This window comes from Micropterus salmoides, unplaced genomic scaffold (genome assembly GCF_014851395.1).
Source record: "Micropterus salmoides isolate LMB-PRFRI ecotype aquatic unplaced genomic scaffold, ASM1485139v1 Ms_hic_scaffold_5, whole genome shotgun sequence".
Classification (NCBI taxonomy): domain Eukaryota; kingdom Metazoa; phylum Chordata; class Actinopteri; order Centrarchiformes; family Centrarchidae; genus Micropterus; species Micropterus salmoides.
In genome coordinates, this window is record NW_024044237.1 from 18655060 (window position 1) to 18668417 (window position 13358).

Below are 13358 nucleotides of genomic sequence, written 5' to 3' on the forward strand. Positions count from 1 at the left end.
TTATTAGAATTTAATCTGCCTATTTGTTGATATTCATTCACTCGACTCTAAGGGACGCTGTTGGTCAGCTAAAAAAAATCTGAGCAGTGTTTTAGGCGGTGTCTTTCTGGATTCTACTCTGTGAGAAGTCTATATGTTTTAGACAGTAAACGACGTGCGGTGGACGCAGATACACTGGGTTTGATTTGATGTTTTTCACTACTAGAGAAAGGAAACTGGAAATATAAATCGTTTTTATTCTCTTCTCTTGAATGACGTTGTTGTTAATAACTGGACGGTACAAGAGAATTGTTTCGATAGTGTCATTTTATATCATTCATTTGATAACATGGATTTCGGAGAATTTTTCAACCGGAGTCTAAGATGGCGTTTGTGCAACAGACTGACGCCGCAAAGCCTTCTGTTTCTTCTCTTTCTCACTCATACTGTCACTGGTCAAATACGTTATTCAATTCCAGAAGAAATGAAGATGGGAGCCCTTATTGGTAATGTCGGATTGGATCTTGGAATAGATATACAGAGGCTTCGTTCAGGTCGGGCCCGTATCGTGACTGGAGAAAGCATCCAGTACACCGAGCTGAAGACAGACAAAGGGACTTTGGTCGTGAATGAGAGAATAGACCGAGAGCAGCTTTGTGGAGACGTAATACCATGCAGCTTCAGCTTTGATTTGATTTTAGAAAACCCGATGGAGCTACACCACGTTACGGTCGAGGTATTGGACATTAATGATAATTCGCCTTCTTTTCATCAGCACGACATGCAGTTGACGATTGGAGAATCAGCAGCACCGGGAGCACGTTTTGTTTTGCCAACAGCCAATGATCCTGATGTAGGAGTCAATGGGCTTCAGGACTATAATTTATCTCCAAATGAAAATTTTATTTTAAAGAAGCATTCAAATTCTGATGGAAGAAAATATGCGGAGATGGTACTTGAGAAACCATTGGATAGAGAGCGACACCCCAGTCTGTCTCTGAAGCTGATAGCAGTTGACGGAGGGACGCCAAAGAAATCTGGCACTGTAAATATAGATATCACTGTCCTAGATGCTAACGATAATTCTCCTGTTTTCAATCAGTCAGTCTACAAGGCCACTGTTAGGGAAAATGCCGCAGGAGGGACCCATATTATCTCTGTGAATGCAACTGACGAAGATAGCGGATCATATGGTTTGATTCATTATTCTATTTCCAAAATGCAAGGTAGTATAGACAGTATATTCGAAATTAACAAGACAACGGGTGTGATATTTCTTTCGGGGCAGGTTGACTACGAAAAAGCAAAGAAATATGAAATACGCATTGAAGCAACAGACCAAGGAGCTTTAACAGACTCCAGTAAAGTCATAGTTGAGGTTATTGACGTGAATGATAACCCACCTGTCATAAATGTGATGTCATTCACCAGTCCTCTTTCAGAGGACTCTCCTCCTGGCACAACTATAGGCATTATAAATGTAAAAGACCTCGATTCGGGAGATAATGGACAAGTAAATTGTAGAACCGAACAAAGCGCACCTTTTAAGATTAAATCTAATTTAAGAAATTACTATACTTTGGTAACAGATACTTTATTAGATCGTGAAAGTGTTTCAGAGTATAACTTCACTGTAGTTGCAACAGATGAAGGAATGCCTCCTCTCTCAACAAAAAAAACATTTCATTTAAAGGTATCTGATGTGAATGATAATGCTCCAGTGTTTTCAGAAGGTGTTTACAATGCGTTTATCACAGAGAACAACTCTCCAGGTATTTCTGTTCTCACGGTCAGGGCTAAAGATCCCGATGAAAACCAAAACGCCCGCCTATCGTATATTCTTGAAGATACTAACATCGGTGGATTTCCAGTTTCTGAATATGTTTCTATAAACTCAGAAAGCGGAGTGATCCATGCAGTGCGGTCATTTGATTATGAGCAAATCAAACAGCTGGTTTTCGTCGTCAAAGCGCAGGATGGAGGCTCCCCTCCACTCAGTAGCAACGTGACTGTGAAAATAATGATCCAGGACCAGAACGACAATCCACCTCAGGTTCTGTACCCAGTCCAGACTGGTGGCTCTCTGGTGGCTGAAATGGTGCCTCGTTCAGCAGATGTGGGCTATCTGGTCACTAAAGTGGTGGCTGTTGATGTGGACTCTGGACAGAATGCCTGGCTCTCCTATAAACTGCAGAAAGCCACAGACAGGGCGCTGTTTGAAGTGGGCTTACAGAATGGAGAAATAAGAACTATCCGCCAAGTGACTGATAAAGATGCTGTGAAACAAAGACTGACTGTTATAGTGGAGGACAACGGGCAGCCCTCTCGTTCAGCTACAGTCATTGTTAACGTGGCGGTGGCGGACAGCTTCCCTGAAGTGCTGTCGGAGTTCACTGACTTTACACACGACAAGGAGTACAATGACAACCTGACTTTTTACTTAGTGCTGGCTTTGGCTGTAGTTTCCTTCCTCTTCATCACGTGTTTAGTGGTTATTATATCAGTGAAAATCTACAGATGGAGACAGTCTCGCGTCCTGTATCACTCCAATCTCCCTGTGATTCCGTATTATCCACCACGTTACTCAGACACTTTGGGGACAGGGACTCTCCAGCACGTGTACAACTACGAGGTGTGCAGGACGACTGACTCCAGAAAGAGTGACTGTAAGTTCGGCAGAGCTGGTAGTCAGAACGTGCTGATAATGGACCCCAGTTCTACAGGGACGATGCAGCGGATACAGAGTGAAAAGAGCATCCTGGATGAACCAGACTCTCCTCTAGAGGTCAGTTAAAAGATGTAGCTGCATCTCTGTGCCGTCATTTCTTTAAGTGTTTAGTAACAATTGTGAATTGTGGCACGCTTTACCGTCTCTTTCAGAACCATGGACAGCATCTCATTTGCGTCTCTTGATTGGATGACTGCTTCTGTATTCATATTCAGATCTTTATAAATTATATTACCTTTTATTCTCACTCAGTGATGTGGTGTTTTATTGTTTCACACGCACATTGCTTTTGTGACTTAGTTGGATTTTTTGTTGACGTGAACTGATAACTTGCTAGTCACTTGCAACATTATAAATACAGTTTAGGGGGTGTCTAGATCTCTTAGGTGCATTCACTCGCGATTGTTGGAGGGAGGGGTGGTTCGCATGTGACTTCAATAATTATAGTAACAATCAAATACGCTCCTTTCACTGCTCTAATTTAACATCAACTGTCTTTACCAAACTCCTTCCGTTTTCTTCCCCGATGCTTCCCTGAACCGTGGTGGAAGTCCAGTGGTATTTTCGTTTTTCTTGTCTTGCTTTGCGTCTATCGCAATGATGTTTTTATCCATATATTTCTTTAGTGCTAATTACATAAGATGATTATGATACTAAGTCTCTGTGTTGTATTAATTAGATTTCAATGTTTTTTGTGTTTTGTTTTTTTTCGGAATACTGTGTTGAAATGTTTTTAGATAATATTTTAAGTATCCACCAACCACATGTAATCAGTCTATTTCCAGAAATCTATGTTGCATGCTTTTACTGATTTTGTACTCTAAGGGACGCTGTTGGTCAATCCAACATTATCTCTAAAACATTACCTCACAGTCCCCTCCCTCACCACCTATGAGAGAAAGGGGGATGGTGTGCATTATATTGGCTGACATTCGAGGAAAACAGACTCGCATTCATTGATATCTCCATTCTGATGTATACAGTACATTGAAACGTCAGCATCGTTTTTCTTTAGACGTACATTCAGTTTAGTTTTTCAGAATAAGTGTCGTACTTGGATCGTTGCAGAGCATATCTCCGTGATTTCCTTTTGCCATGACGTGTGGAATACGAGCCTCCACTCGGTGCGTAAAATGGCGCATTTGTTGCGGACAGATTTGGCATCTTCTGTTCTTCCTTTTTTATTTCAACCAATTGGTCAGCGGACATATCCGATATTCAATCCCAGAGGAGATGAAGAAAGGCTCCCTAATCGGTAATGTAGCACAGGATCTTGGTTTGGATCTAAAAAGGCTCCATTCTGGTCGGGCCCGTATCGTGACCGGAGAGAGCATCCAGTACACCGAGCTGAAGACAGACAAAGGGATTCTAGTCGTGAAAGAGAGAATGGACCGGGAGCAGCTTTGCGGAGACGTAACACCATGCAGTTTCAGCTTTGAAGTGATTTTAGAGAACCCTATGGAGCTTCATCAAATCACTGTTGAAATAATAGACATAAATGATCATTCGCCCTCTTTTAAAAGAGATAAAATCAATTTTGAAATCAGTGAAACAGCTAATACTGGGGCTCGTTTTTCATTAGCCAGTGCAGAAGACCCCGATGTGGGAATCAACGGACTCCGAGAATATTTTCTGACCGAGAATGACAATTTTGTTCTGAAACAAAACTCTAATGCAGATGGAAAGAAATATGCAGAGATGGTGTTACAGAAGCCTCTAGACAGAGAGACGAATCCTAATCTGTCTCTAAAGCTAATAGCTGTAGACGGTGGAACTCCACAAAGATCTGGTACAGTAAATATAGATATCACTGTTCTTGATATCAATGATAATGCGCCTGTATTTAATCAATCTGTGTACAAAGCCACAGTAATGGAAAACGCTCCCAGAGATACATATGTGACCACAGTTAACGCTAGTGACGCAGATTCCGGGACAAACAGTATTGTAACATATTATTTTTCAGATCTTAACAGTGGTCTCGGTGATTTGTTCATGATCGATGAAAAAACTGGCATCATTTTAATATCAGGTTCTCTTGATTATGAAAAAGATAGAAAGTACGAACTCAGAATCGATGCAAAAGATCAAGGAGGTTTGACAGATTCAAGCAAAGTGATAATTGAAGTGATTGATATAAATGACAACTCTCCTGTCATAAGTGTTATGTCATTCACAAGTCCTGTTTCAGAGGACTCTCCTCCTGGCACAACTATTGGCATTATAAATGTAAAAGACCTCGATTCAGGAGATAACGGGCAAGTAAATTGTAGAATCGAACAAAATGCACCGTTCAAGATTAAATCCAATTTAAGAAATTACTATACTTTAGTAACAGATACTTTATTAGATCGAGAAAGTGTTTCAGAGTATAACATCACTGTAGTTGTGACAGATGCAGGAATTCCTCCTCTCTCAACAAAAAGAACATTTCATTTAAAGGTATCTGATGTGAATGATAATGCTCCAGTATTTTCAGAAGGTGTTTACAATGCGTTTATCACAGAGAACAACGCTCCAGGTATTTCTGTTCTCACGGTCAGGGCTAAAGATCCCGATGAAAACCAAAATGCCCGTATATCTTATATTCTGGAAAATACTAATATCGGTGGATCTCCAGTTTCTGAATATGTTTCTGTAAACTCAGAAAGCGGAGTGATCCATGCAGTGCGGTCATTTGATTATGAGCAAATCAAACAGCTGGCTTTTGTCGTCAAAGCGCAGGATGGAGGCTCCCCTCCACTCAGTAGCAACGTCACTGTGAAAATAATGATCCAGGACCAGAACGACAATCCACCTCAGGTTCTGTACCCAGTTCAGACTGGTGGCTCTCTGGTGGCTGAAATGGTGCCTCGTTCAGCAGATGTGGGCTATCTGGTCACTAAAGTGGTGGCTGTTGATGTGGACTCTGGACAGAATGCCTGGCTCTCCTATAAACTGCAGAAAGCCACAGACAGGGCGCTGTTTGAAGTGGGCTTACAGAATGGAGAAATAAGAACTATCCGCCAAGTGACTGATAAAGATGCTGTGAAACAAAGACTGACTGTTATAGTGGAGGACAACGGGCAGCCCTCTCGTTCAGCTACAGTCATTGTTAACGTGGCGGTGGCGGACAGCTTCCCTGAAGTGCTGTCGGAGTTCACTGACTTTACACACGACAAGGAGTACAATGACAACCTGACTTTTTACTTAGTGCTGGCTTTGGCTGTAGTTTCCTTCCTCTTCATCACGTGTTTAGTGGTTATTATATCAGTGAAAATCTACAGATGGAGACAGTCTCGCGTCCTGTATCACTCCAATCTCCCTGTGATTCCCTATTATCCACCACGTTACTCAGACACTTTGGGGACAGGGACTCTCCAGCACGTGTACAACTACGAGGTGTGCAGGACGACTGACTCCAGAAAGAGTGACTGTAAGTTCGGCAGAGCTGGTAGTCAGAACGTGCTGATAATGGACCCCAGTTCTACAGGGACGATGCAGCGGATACAGAGTGAAAAGAGCATCCTGGATGAACCAGACTCTCCTCTAGAGGTCAGTTGTTTTGGTCTGAAATGTTGACATACATGGTTATTCTTAACTAAGATAAAATATGTTTGTCTCATGCAATCGCTAATCGCGCAATTAGTATGTATTTGGAAATTTAAATTCTCATGATCGGTTTGCAAGTACATTTTTCAAATGCGGATTACAGTCAGTGCCATCAGGGATATTTCAGCACCTGCCGTTTGGACAGCACTCTAATCAAACGTTTAAAGTTTTTATCTTCTCTTCGATACTTGCACAGATAATTATTAAACTCCTTTACTGATAATGTGTTAACTAAAAAAGAGTTGTTTTTAAACAATAAATGTAACCAACTGACTTGAATATGACTTTTTGTCATTATGCACAAGTTTCACAGACCGTGCACACGTTTCATTTTGTTAGAGCTTTAGACAGGGAGCAGTCCATCACAATTTAAATCATCTTAAAGGATTTACCCTCTAAGGGACGCTGTTGCTCAATGAAAAATGTTTCCGTGTTGTCAATAACTGCCTTCCCCATCGCCTCAATTTAGATGAGAGGCTTTTTCTTCAAGAGCAAAGGAGGTGATGTACACCGCCCACATACTTCTAGAAATTATGCAGTGTTTTTCGACCTTTTTCTGACATTTATCAAGTGTTGTATTTGCCTCTTAAGGATTACCTTTTGTGGAGATCGCTTGTTCTACAGCCTAGTATGGCTACTGTCGGATTATTGCAACGTTTTAAATGGCATTTTCCTGCAGGCTTGCGGTGGCCCAGATGGCTATTTGCTTATTTTCTGTTCGTCACTGCAGTGGTGAATTGCCAGATTCGTTATTCTATTCCAGAGGAGATGAAGAAAGGTTCTTTGATTGGCAATGTAGCACAAGACCTTGGTCTGGATCAGAAAAGGCTTCGTTCTGGCCGGGCCCGCATTGTTGCCGGAGAAAACACCCAATACATCGAGCTGAACACAGACAAAGGGATTTTAGCCGTGAATGAGAGAGTAGACCGAGAGCAGCTCTGTGGAGACGTCACACCATGCAGTTTCAGCTTCGAAATTATTTTGGAAAATCCAATTGAGTTGCATCGTATAATGGTCGAAATACTGGATGTAAATGACCATTCGCCTTTGTTTAGAAATAACCACATACGAATGGAAATAAGCGAATCTGCTGTAATTGGCTCTCGCTTCGTATTGGAAAGTGCAGACGACCCAGATGTAGGAGTTAATGGACTACAAAATTATTTTTTAAGCACAAGCGACAGTTTTGTCCTGAAACAACACGCCAACCCAGACGGCAGTAAATTTGCTGAAATAATCCTACAGAAACCGCTAGACAGAGAGGAGCAACCCCGCCTCTCGTTTAGGCTGATAGCAGTGGATGGTGGAACACCGCAGAGATCTGGTACAGTAAATATTGATATCACCGTGTTAGATGCCAATGATAACCCCCCCGTATTCAATCAGTCTGAGTACAGGGCTACCGTTCAAGAAAATGCAACATTAGGGACTCACATTTTAACCGTAAATGCTACAGACGCTGACAGTGGATCACAAGGTATGGTGACTTATGCTTTTTCTAATTTGAAAGGAAATGTGGCTGACGTATTTAACATCGACAAGACCACCGGTAAAATAACGGTTTCTGGACAAACAGATTTTGAAAGGGACAAAAAATATGAAATAAGAGTTGAGGCTAAAGATCAAGGAGGGTTGACGGATCTCAGTAAGGTAATAATTGATATTGTAGATGTAAATGACAATGCACCAGTTATAAGCGTCATGTCCTTTTCTAGTCCTCTGCGTGAGGATGCTCCGGTTGGCTCGACCATAGCTGTTTTTAATGCTAAAGACGCAGACTCAGAAAGACACGGGCAGATCACGTGTACACTAGATAGGAATTTACCGTTTAAAATCAAATCATCATTGACTAATTACTACTCACTCGTTTCAGAATCAGTTTTTGACCGTGAAAAGACACCAGAATACAACATTACCATAACTGCGACAGATTCGGGTTCCCCGCCTCTCTCAAGTTCCATAAAGTTGCGTCTTACACTTTCTGACATTAATGATAACCCTCCTTTGTTTGATAGATTCATTTATGTTGCTGAGATTCCAGAGAATAATTCTCCTGGTATGTCGATGGTCACTGTGCGTGCACGGGACTCTGACTGGAATCAAAACGCGAAAATCTCTTATCTCTTGGAAGATACGCAAATTGGTGGTCTCCCAGTCTCTTCGTATGTATCCATTAACTCTGAAACGGGAGTTCTTAGCGCGATTCGTTCCTTTGACTATGAACAAATTAAAGAACTTCAGCTAGTAGTCAAAGCGCAGGATGGAGGCTCTCCTTCACTCAGTAGCAACGTGACAGTGAAAATAATGATCCAGGACCAGAACGACAACCCCCCTCAGGTTCTGTACCCAGTCCAGACTGGTGGCTCTCTGGTGGCTGAAATGGTGCCTCGTTCAGCAGATGTGGGCTATCTGGTCACTAAAGTGGTGGCTGTTGATGTGGACTCTGGACAGAATGCCTGGCTCTCCTATAAACTGCAGAAAGCCACAGACAGGGCGCTGTTTGAAGTGGGCTTACAGAATGGAGAAATAAGAACTATCCGCCAAGTGACTGATAAAGATGCTGTGAAACAAAGACTGACTGTTATAGTGGAGGACAACGGGCAGCCCTCTCGTTCAGCTACAGTCATTGTTAACGTGGCGGTGGCGGACAGCTTCCCTGAAGTGCTATCGGAGTTCACTGACTTTACACACGACAAGGAGTACAATGACAACCTGACTTTTTACTTAGTGCTGGCTTTGGCTGTAGTTTCCTTCCTCTTCATCACGTGTTTAGTGGTTATTATATCAGTGAAAATCTACAGATGGAGACAGTCTCGCGTCCTGTATCACTCCAATCTCCCTGTGATTCCCTATTATCCACCACGTTACTCAGACACTTTGGGGACAGGGACTCTCCAGCACGTGTACAACTACGAGGTGTGCAGGACGACTGACTCCAGAAAGAGTGACTGTAAGTTCGGCAGAGCTGGTAGTCAGAACGTGCTGATAATGGACCCCAGTTCTACAGGGACGATGCAGCGGATACAGAGTGAAAAGAGCATCCTGGATGAACCAGACTCTCCTCTAGAGGTCAGTTAAATGATGTAGCTGCATCTCTGTGCCGTCATTTCTTTAAGTGTTTAGTAACAATTGTGAATTGTGGCACGCTTTACCGTCTCTTTCAGAACCATGGACAGCATCTCATTTGCGTCTCTTGATTGGATGACTGCTTCTGTATTCATATTCAGATCTTTATAAATTATATTACCTTTTATTCTCACTCAGTGATGTGGTGTTTTATTGTTTCACACGCACATTGCTTTTGTGACTTAGTTGGATTTTTGTTGACGTGAACTGATAACTTGCTAGTCACTTGCAACATTATAAATACAGTTTAGGGGGTGTCTAGATCTCTTAGGTGCATTCACTCGCGATTGTTGGAGGGAGGGGTGGTTCGCATGTGACTTCAATAATTATAGTAACAATCAAATACGCTCCTTTCACTGCTCTAATTTAACATCAACTGTCTTTACCAAACTCCTTCCGTTTTCTTCCCCGATGCTTCCCTGAACCGTGGTGGAAGTCCAGTGGTATTTTCGTTTTTCTTGTCTTGCTTTGCGTCTATCGCAATGATGTTTTTATCCATATATTTCTTTAGTGCTAATTACATAAGATGATTATGATACTAAGTCTCTGTGTTGTATTAATTAGATTTCAATGTTTTTGGTTTTGGTTTTTTTTTTCGGAATACTGTGTTGAAATGTTTTTAGATAATATTTTAAGTATCCACCAACCACATGTAATCAGTCTATTTCCAGAAATCTATGTTGCATGCTTTTACTGATTTTGTACTCTAAGGGACGCTGTTGGTCAATCCAACATTATCTCTAAAACATTACCTCACAGTCCCCTCCCTCACCACCTATGAGAGAAAGGGGGATGGTGTGCATTATATTGGCTGACATTCGAGGAAAACAGACTCGCATTCATTGATATCTCCATTCTGATGTATACAGTACATTGAAACGTCAGCATCATTTTTCTTTAGACGTACATTCAGTTTAGTTTTTCAGAATAAGTGTCGTACTTGGATCGTTGCAGAGCATATCTCCGTGATTTCCTTTTGCCATGACGTGTGGAATACGAGCCTCCACTCGGTGCGTAAAATGGCGCATTTGTTGCGGACAGATTTGGCATCTTCTGTTCTTCCTTTTTTATTTCAACCAATTGGTCAGCGGACATATCCGATATTCAGTCCCAGAGGAGATGAAGAAAGGCTCCCTAATCGGTAATGTAGCACAGGATCTTGGTTTGGATCTAAAAAGGCTCCATTCTGGTCGGGCCCGTATCGTGACCGGAGAGAGCATCCAGTACACCGAGCTGAAGACAGACAAAGGGATTCTAGTCGTGAAAGAGAGAATGGACCGGGAGCAGCTTTGCGGAGACGTAACACCATGCAGTTTCAGCTTTGAAGTGATTTTAGAGAACCCTATGGAGCTTCATCAAATCACTGTTGAAATAATAGACATAAATGATCATTCGCCCTCTTTTAAAAAAGATAAAATCCATTTTGAAATCAGCGAATCAGCTAATACTGGGGCTCGTTTTCCATTGACGAGTGCAGAAGACCCCGATGTGGGAATCAACGGACTCCAAGAATATTTTCTGACCGAGAATGACAATTTTGTTCTGAAACAAAACTCTAATGCAGATGGAAAGAAATATGCAGAGATGGTGTTACAGAAGCCTCTAGACAGAGAGACGAATCCTAATCTGTCTCTAAAGCTAATAGCTGTAGACGGTGGAACTCCACAAAGATCTGGTACAGTAAATATAGATATCACTGTTCTTGATATCAATGATAATGCGCCTGTATTTAATCAATCTGTGTACAAAGCCACAGTAATGGAAAACGCTCCCAGAGATACATATGTGACCACAGTTAACGCTAGTGACGCAGATTCCGGGACAAACAGTATTGTAACATATTATTTTTCAGATCTTAACAGTGGTCTCGGTGATTTGTTTACAGTAGATGAAACAAGTGGTGTTATTTTTATAAGAAGTTTAATTGATTATGAAAAAGATAGAAAGTACGAACTCAGAATAGAGGCAAAAGATCAAGGAGGTTTGACAGATTCAAGCAAAGTGATAATTGAAGTGATTGATATAAATGACAACTCTCCTATGATAAGTGTTATGTCATTCACAAGTCCTGTTTCAGAGGACTCCCCTCCTGGCACAACTATTGGCATTATAAATGTAAAAGACCTCGATTCAGGTGATAACGGACAAGTACATTGTAGAATCGAACAAAATGCGCCTTTTCAAATAAAATCTCACTTAAGAAATTACTATACTTTGGTAACAGATACTGTATTAGATCGAGAAAGTGTTTCAGAGTATAACATCACTGTAGTTGTGACAGATACAGGAATTCCTCCTCTCTCAACAAAAAGAACATTTCATTTAAAGGTATCTGATGTGAATGATAATGCTCCAGTGTTTTCAGAAGGTGTTTGCAATGCGTTTATCACAGAGAACAACGCTCCAGGTATTTCTGTTCTCACGGTCAGGGCTAAAGATCCCGATGAAAACCAAAATGCCCGTATATCTTATATTCTGGAAAATACTAATATCGGTGGATCTCCAGTTTCTGAATATGTTTCTGTAAACTCAGAAAGCGGAGTGATCCATGCAGTGCGGTCATTTGATTATGAGCAAATCAAACAGCTGGTTTTGTCGTCAAAGCGCAGGATGGAGGCTCCCCTCCACTCAGTAGCAATGTGACTGTGAAAATAATGATCCAGGACCAGAACGACAATCCCCCTCAGGTTCTGTACCCAGTCCAGACTGGTGGCTCTCTGGTGGCTGAAATGGTGCCTCGTTCAGCAGATGTGGGCTATCTGGTCACTAAAGTGGTGGCTGTTGATGTGGACTCTGGACAGAATGCCTGGCTCTCCTATAAACTGCAGAAAGCCACAGACAGGGCGCTGTTTGAAGTGGGCTTACAGAATGGAGAAATAAGAACTATCCGCCAAGTGACTGATAAAGATGCTGTGAAACAAAGACTGACTGTTATAGTGGAGGACAACGGGCAGCCCTCTCGTTCAGCTACAGTCATTGTTAACGTGGCGGTGGCGGACAGCTTCCCTGAAGTGCTGTCGGAGTTCACTGACTTTACACACGACAAGGAGTACAATGACAACCTGACTTTTTACTTAGTGCTGGCTTTGGCTGTAGTTTCCTTCCTCTTCATCACGTGTTTAGTGGTTATTATATCAGTGAAAATCTACAGATGGAGACAGTCTCGCGTCCTGTATCACTCCAATCTCCCTGTGATCCCTATTATCCACCACGTTACTCAGACACTTTGGGGACAGGGACTCTCCAGCACGTGTACAACTACGAGGTGTGCAGGACGACTGACTCCAGAAAGAGTGACTGTAAGTTCGGCAGAGCTGGTAGTCAGAACGTGCTGATAATGGACCCCAGTTCTACAGGGACGATGCAGCGGATACAGAGTGAAACGAGCATCCTGGATGAGCCAGACTCTCCTCTAGAGGTGAGGTGCAATAGGCAAGGTCTTCACTTCTGCTTATGCTATTTGTGTAAGCTGGAATTCAGTTTCAATAAGTAGTTGGTTGTAATTTAACCGAAACCAAGTGCACGCAGTTCTTTTCAGCACCACCGCGTGGACAGCTCCCATTTATCTTTATTTATCTTAAAGTGCTACTGGCTTGGAAGCTTTCCAGCTATCTCATAAATTCCTATTCGAGATTCTTTTTAAATACTACCACAATTTCCAATACTAATAATAATGGGAATGCTACTTCTTCTTCTTCTTCTTCTTCTTCTTCTTTACAGCATTTGCACATATAAACTGCCATACTTGAAAATGTAATGCAATTATCATTGTATTTCTTAAAGCCATTAGTCATGGTATCACGCATCACGATATTTATCTTTTTTCTTTTCTTTGCATACTTTCTTCAATATTTACTTCTAAATCGTGTGGTGTTCACGTTTTGAACTCTAAGTGACGCTGTTGAACAAGAATATATTGTCTGCCCATGATCTC

The 13358-nt window shown here is 41.8% G+C and overlaps 4 protein-coding genes and 1 pseudogene across 4 annotated transcripts in view; all 5 read left to right on the top strand.

The window, feature by feature from the left end:
- LOC119889225 (protocadherin gamma-A11-like) overlaps positions 1–13358 on the top strand; it is a 261420-nt gene that overhangs the window by 114734 nt on the left and 133328 nt on the right.
- Positions 152–2954, top strand: LOC119889249 (protocadherin gamma-A11-like). Its single transcript, XM_038700164.1, has one exon. The coding sequence runs from the start codon at positions 329–331 to the stop codon at positions 2771–2773; it is 2445 nt and encodes an 814-aa protein (XP_038556092.1). The 5' UTR covers positions 152–328; the 3' UTR covers positions 2774–2954.
- LOC119889242 (protocadherin beta-11-like) lies at positions 3627–6475 on the top strand. Its single transcript, XM_038700160.1, has one exon. The coding sequence runs from the start codon at positions 3803–3805 to the stop codon at positions 6266–6268; it is 2466 nt and encodes an 821-aa protein (XP_038556088.1). The 5' UTR covers positions 3627–3802; the 3' UTR covers positions 6269–6475.
- Positions 6808–9557, top strand: LOC119889248 (protocadherin gamma-A10-like). The gene has a single exon (XM_038700162.1). The coding sequence runs from the start codon at positions 6929–6931 to the stop codon at positions 9374–9376; it is 2448 nt and encodes an 815-aa protein (XP_038556090.1). The 5' UTR covers positions 6808–6928; the 3' UTR covers positions 9377–9557.
- On the top strand, positions 10198–13126 carry LOC119889229 (annotated as a pseudogene).

Coding starts and splice junctions, on each gene's coding strand:
- LOC119889242 (XM_038700160.1), top strand. CDS start 3,803: ATGACGTGTGGAATACGAGCCTCCACTCGGTGCGTAAAATGGCGCATT.
- LOC119889248 (XM_038700162.1), top strand. CDS start 6,929: ATGGCTACTGTCGGATTATTGCAACGTTTTAAATGGCATTTTCCTGCA.
- LOC119889249 (XM_038700164.1), top strand. CDS start 329: ATGGATTTCGGAGAATTTTTCAACCGGAGTCTAAGATGGCGTTTGTGC.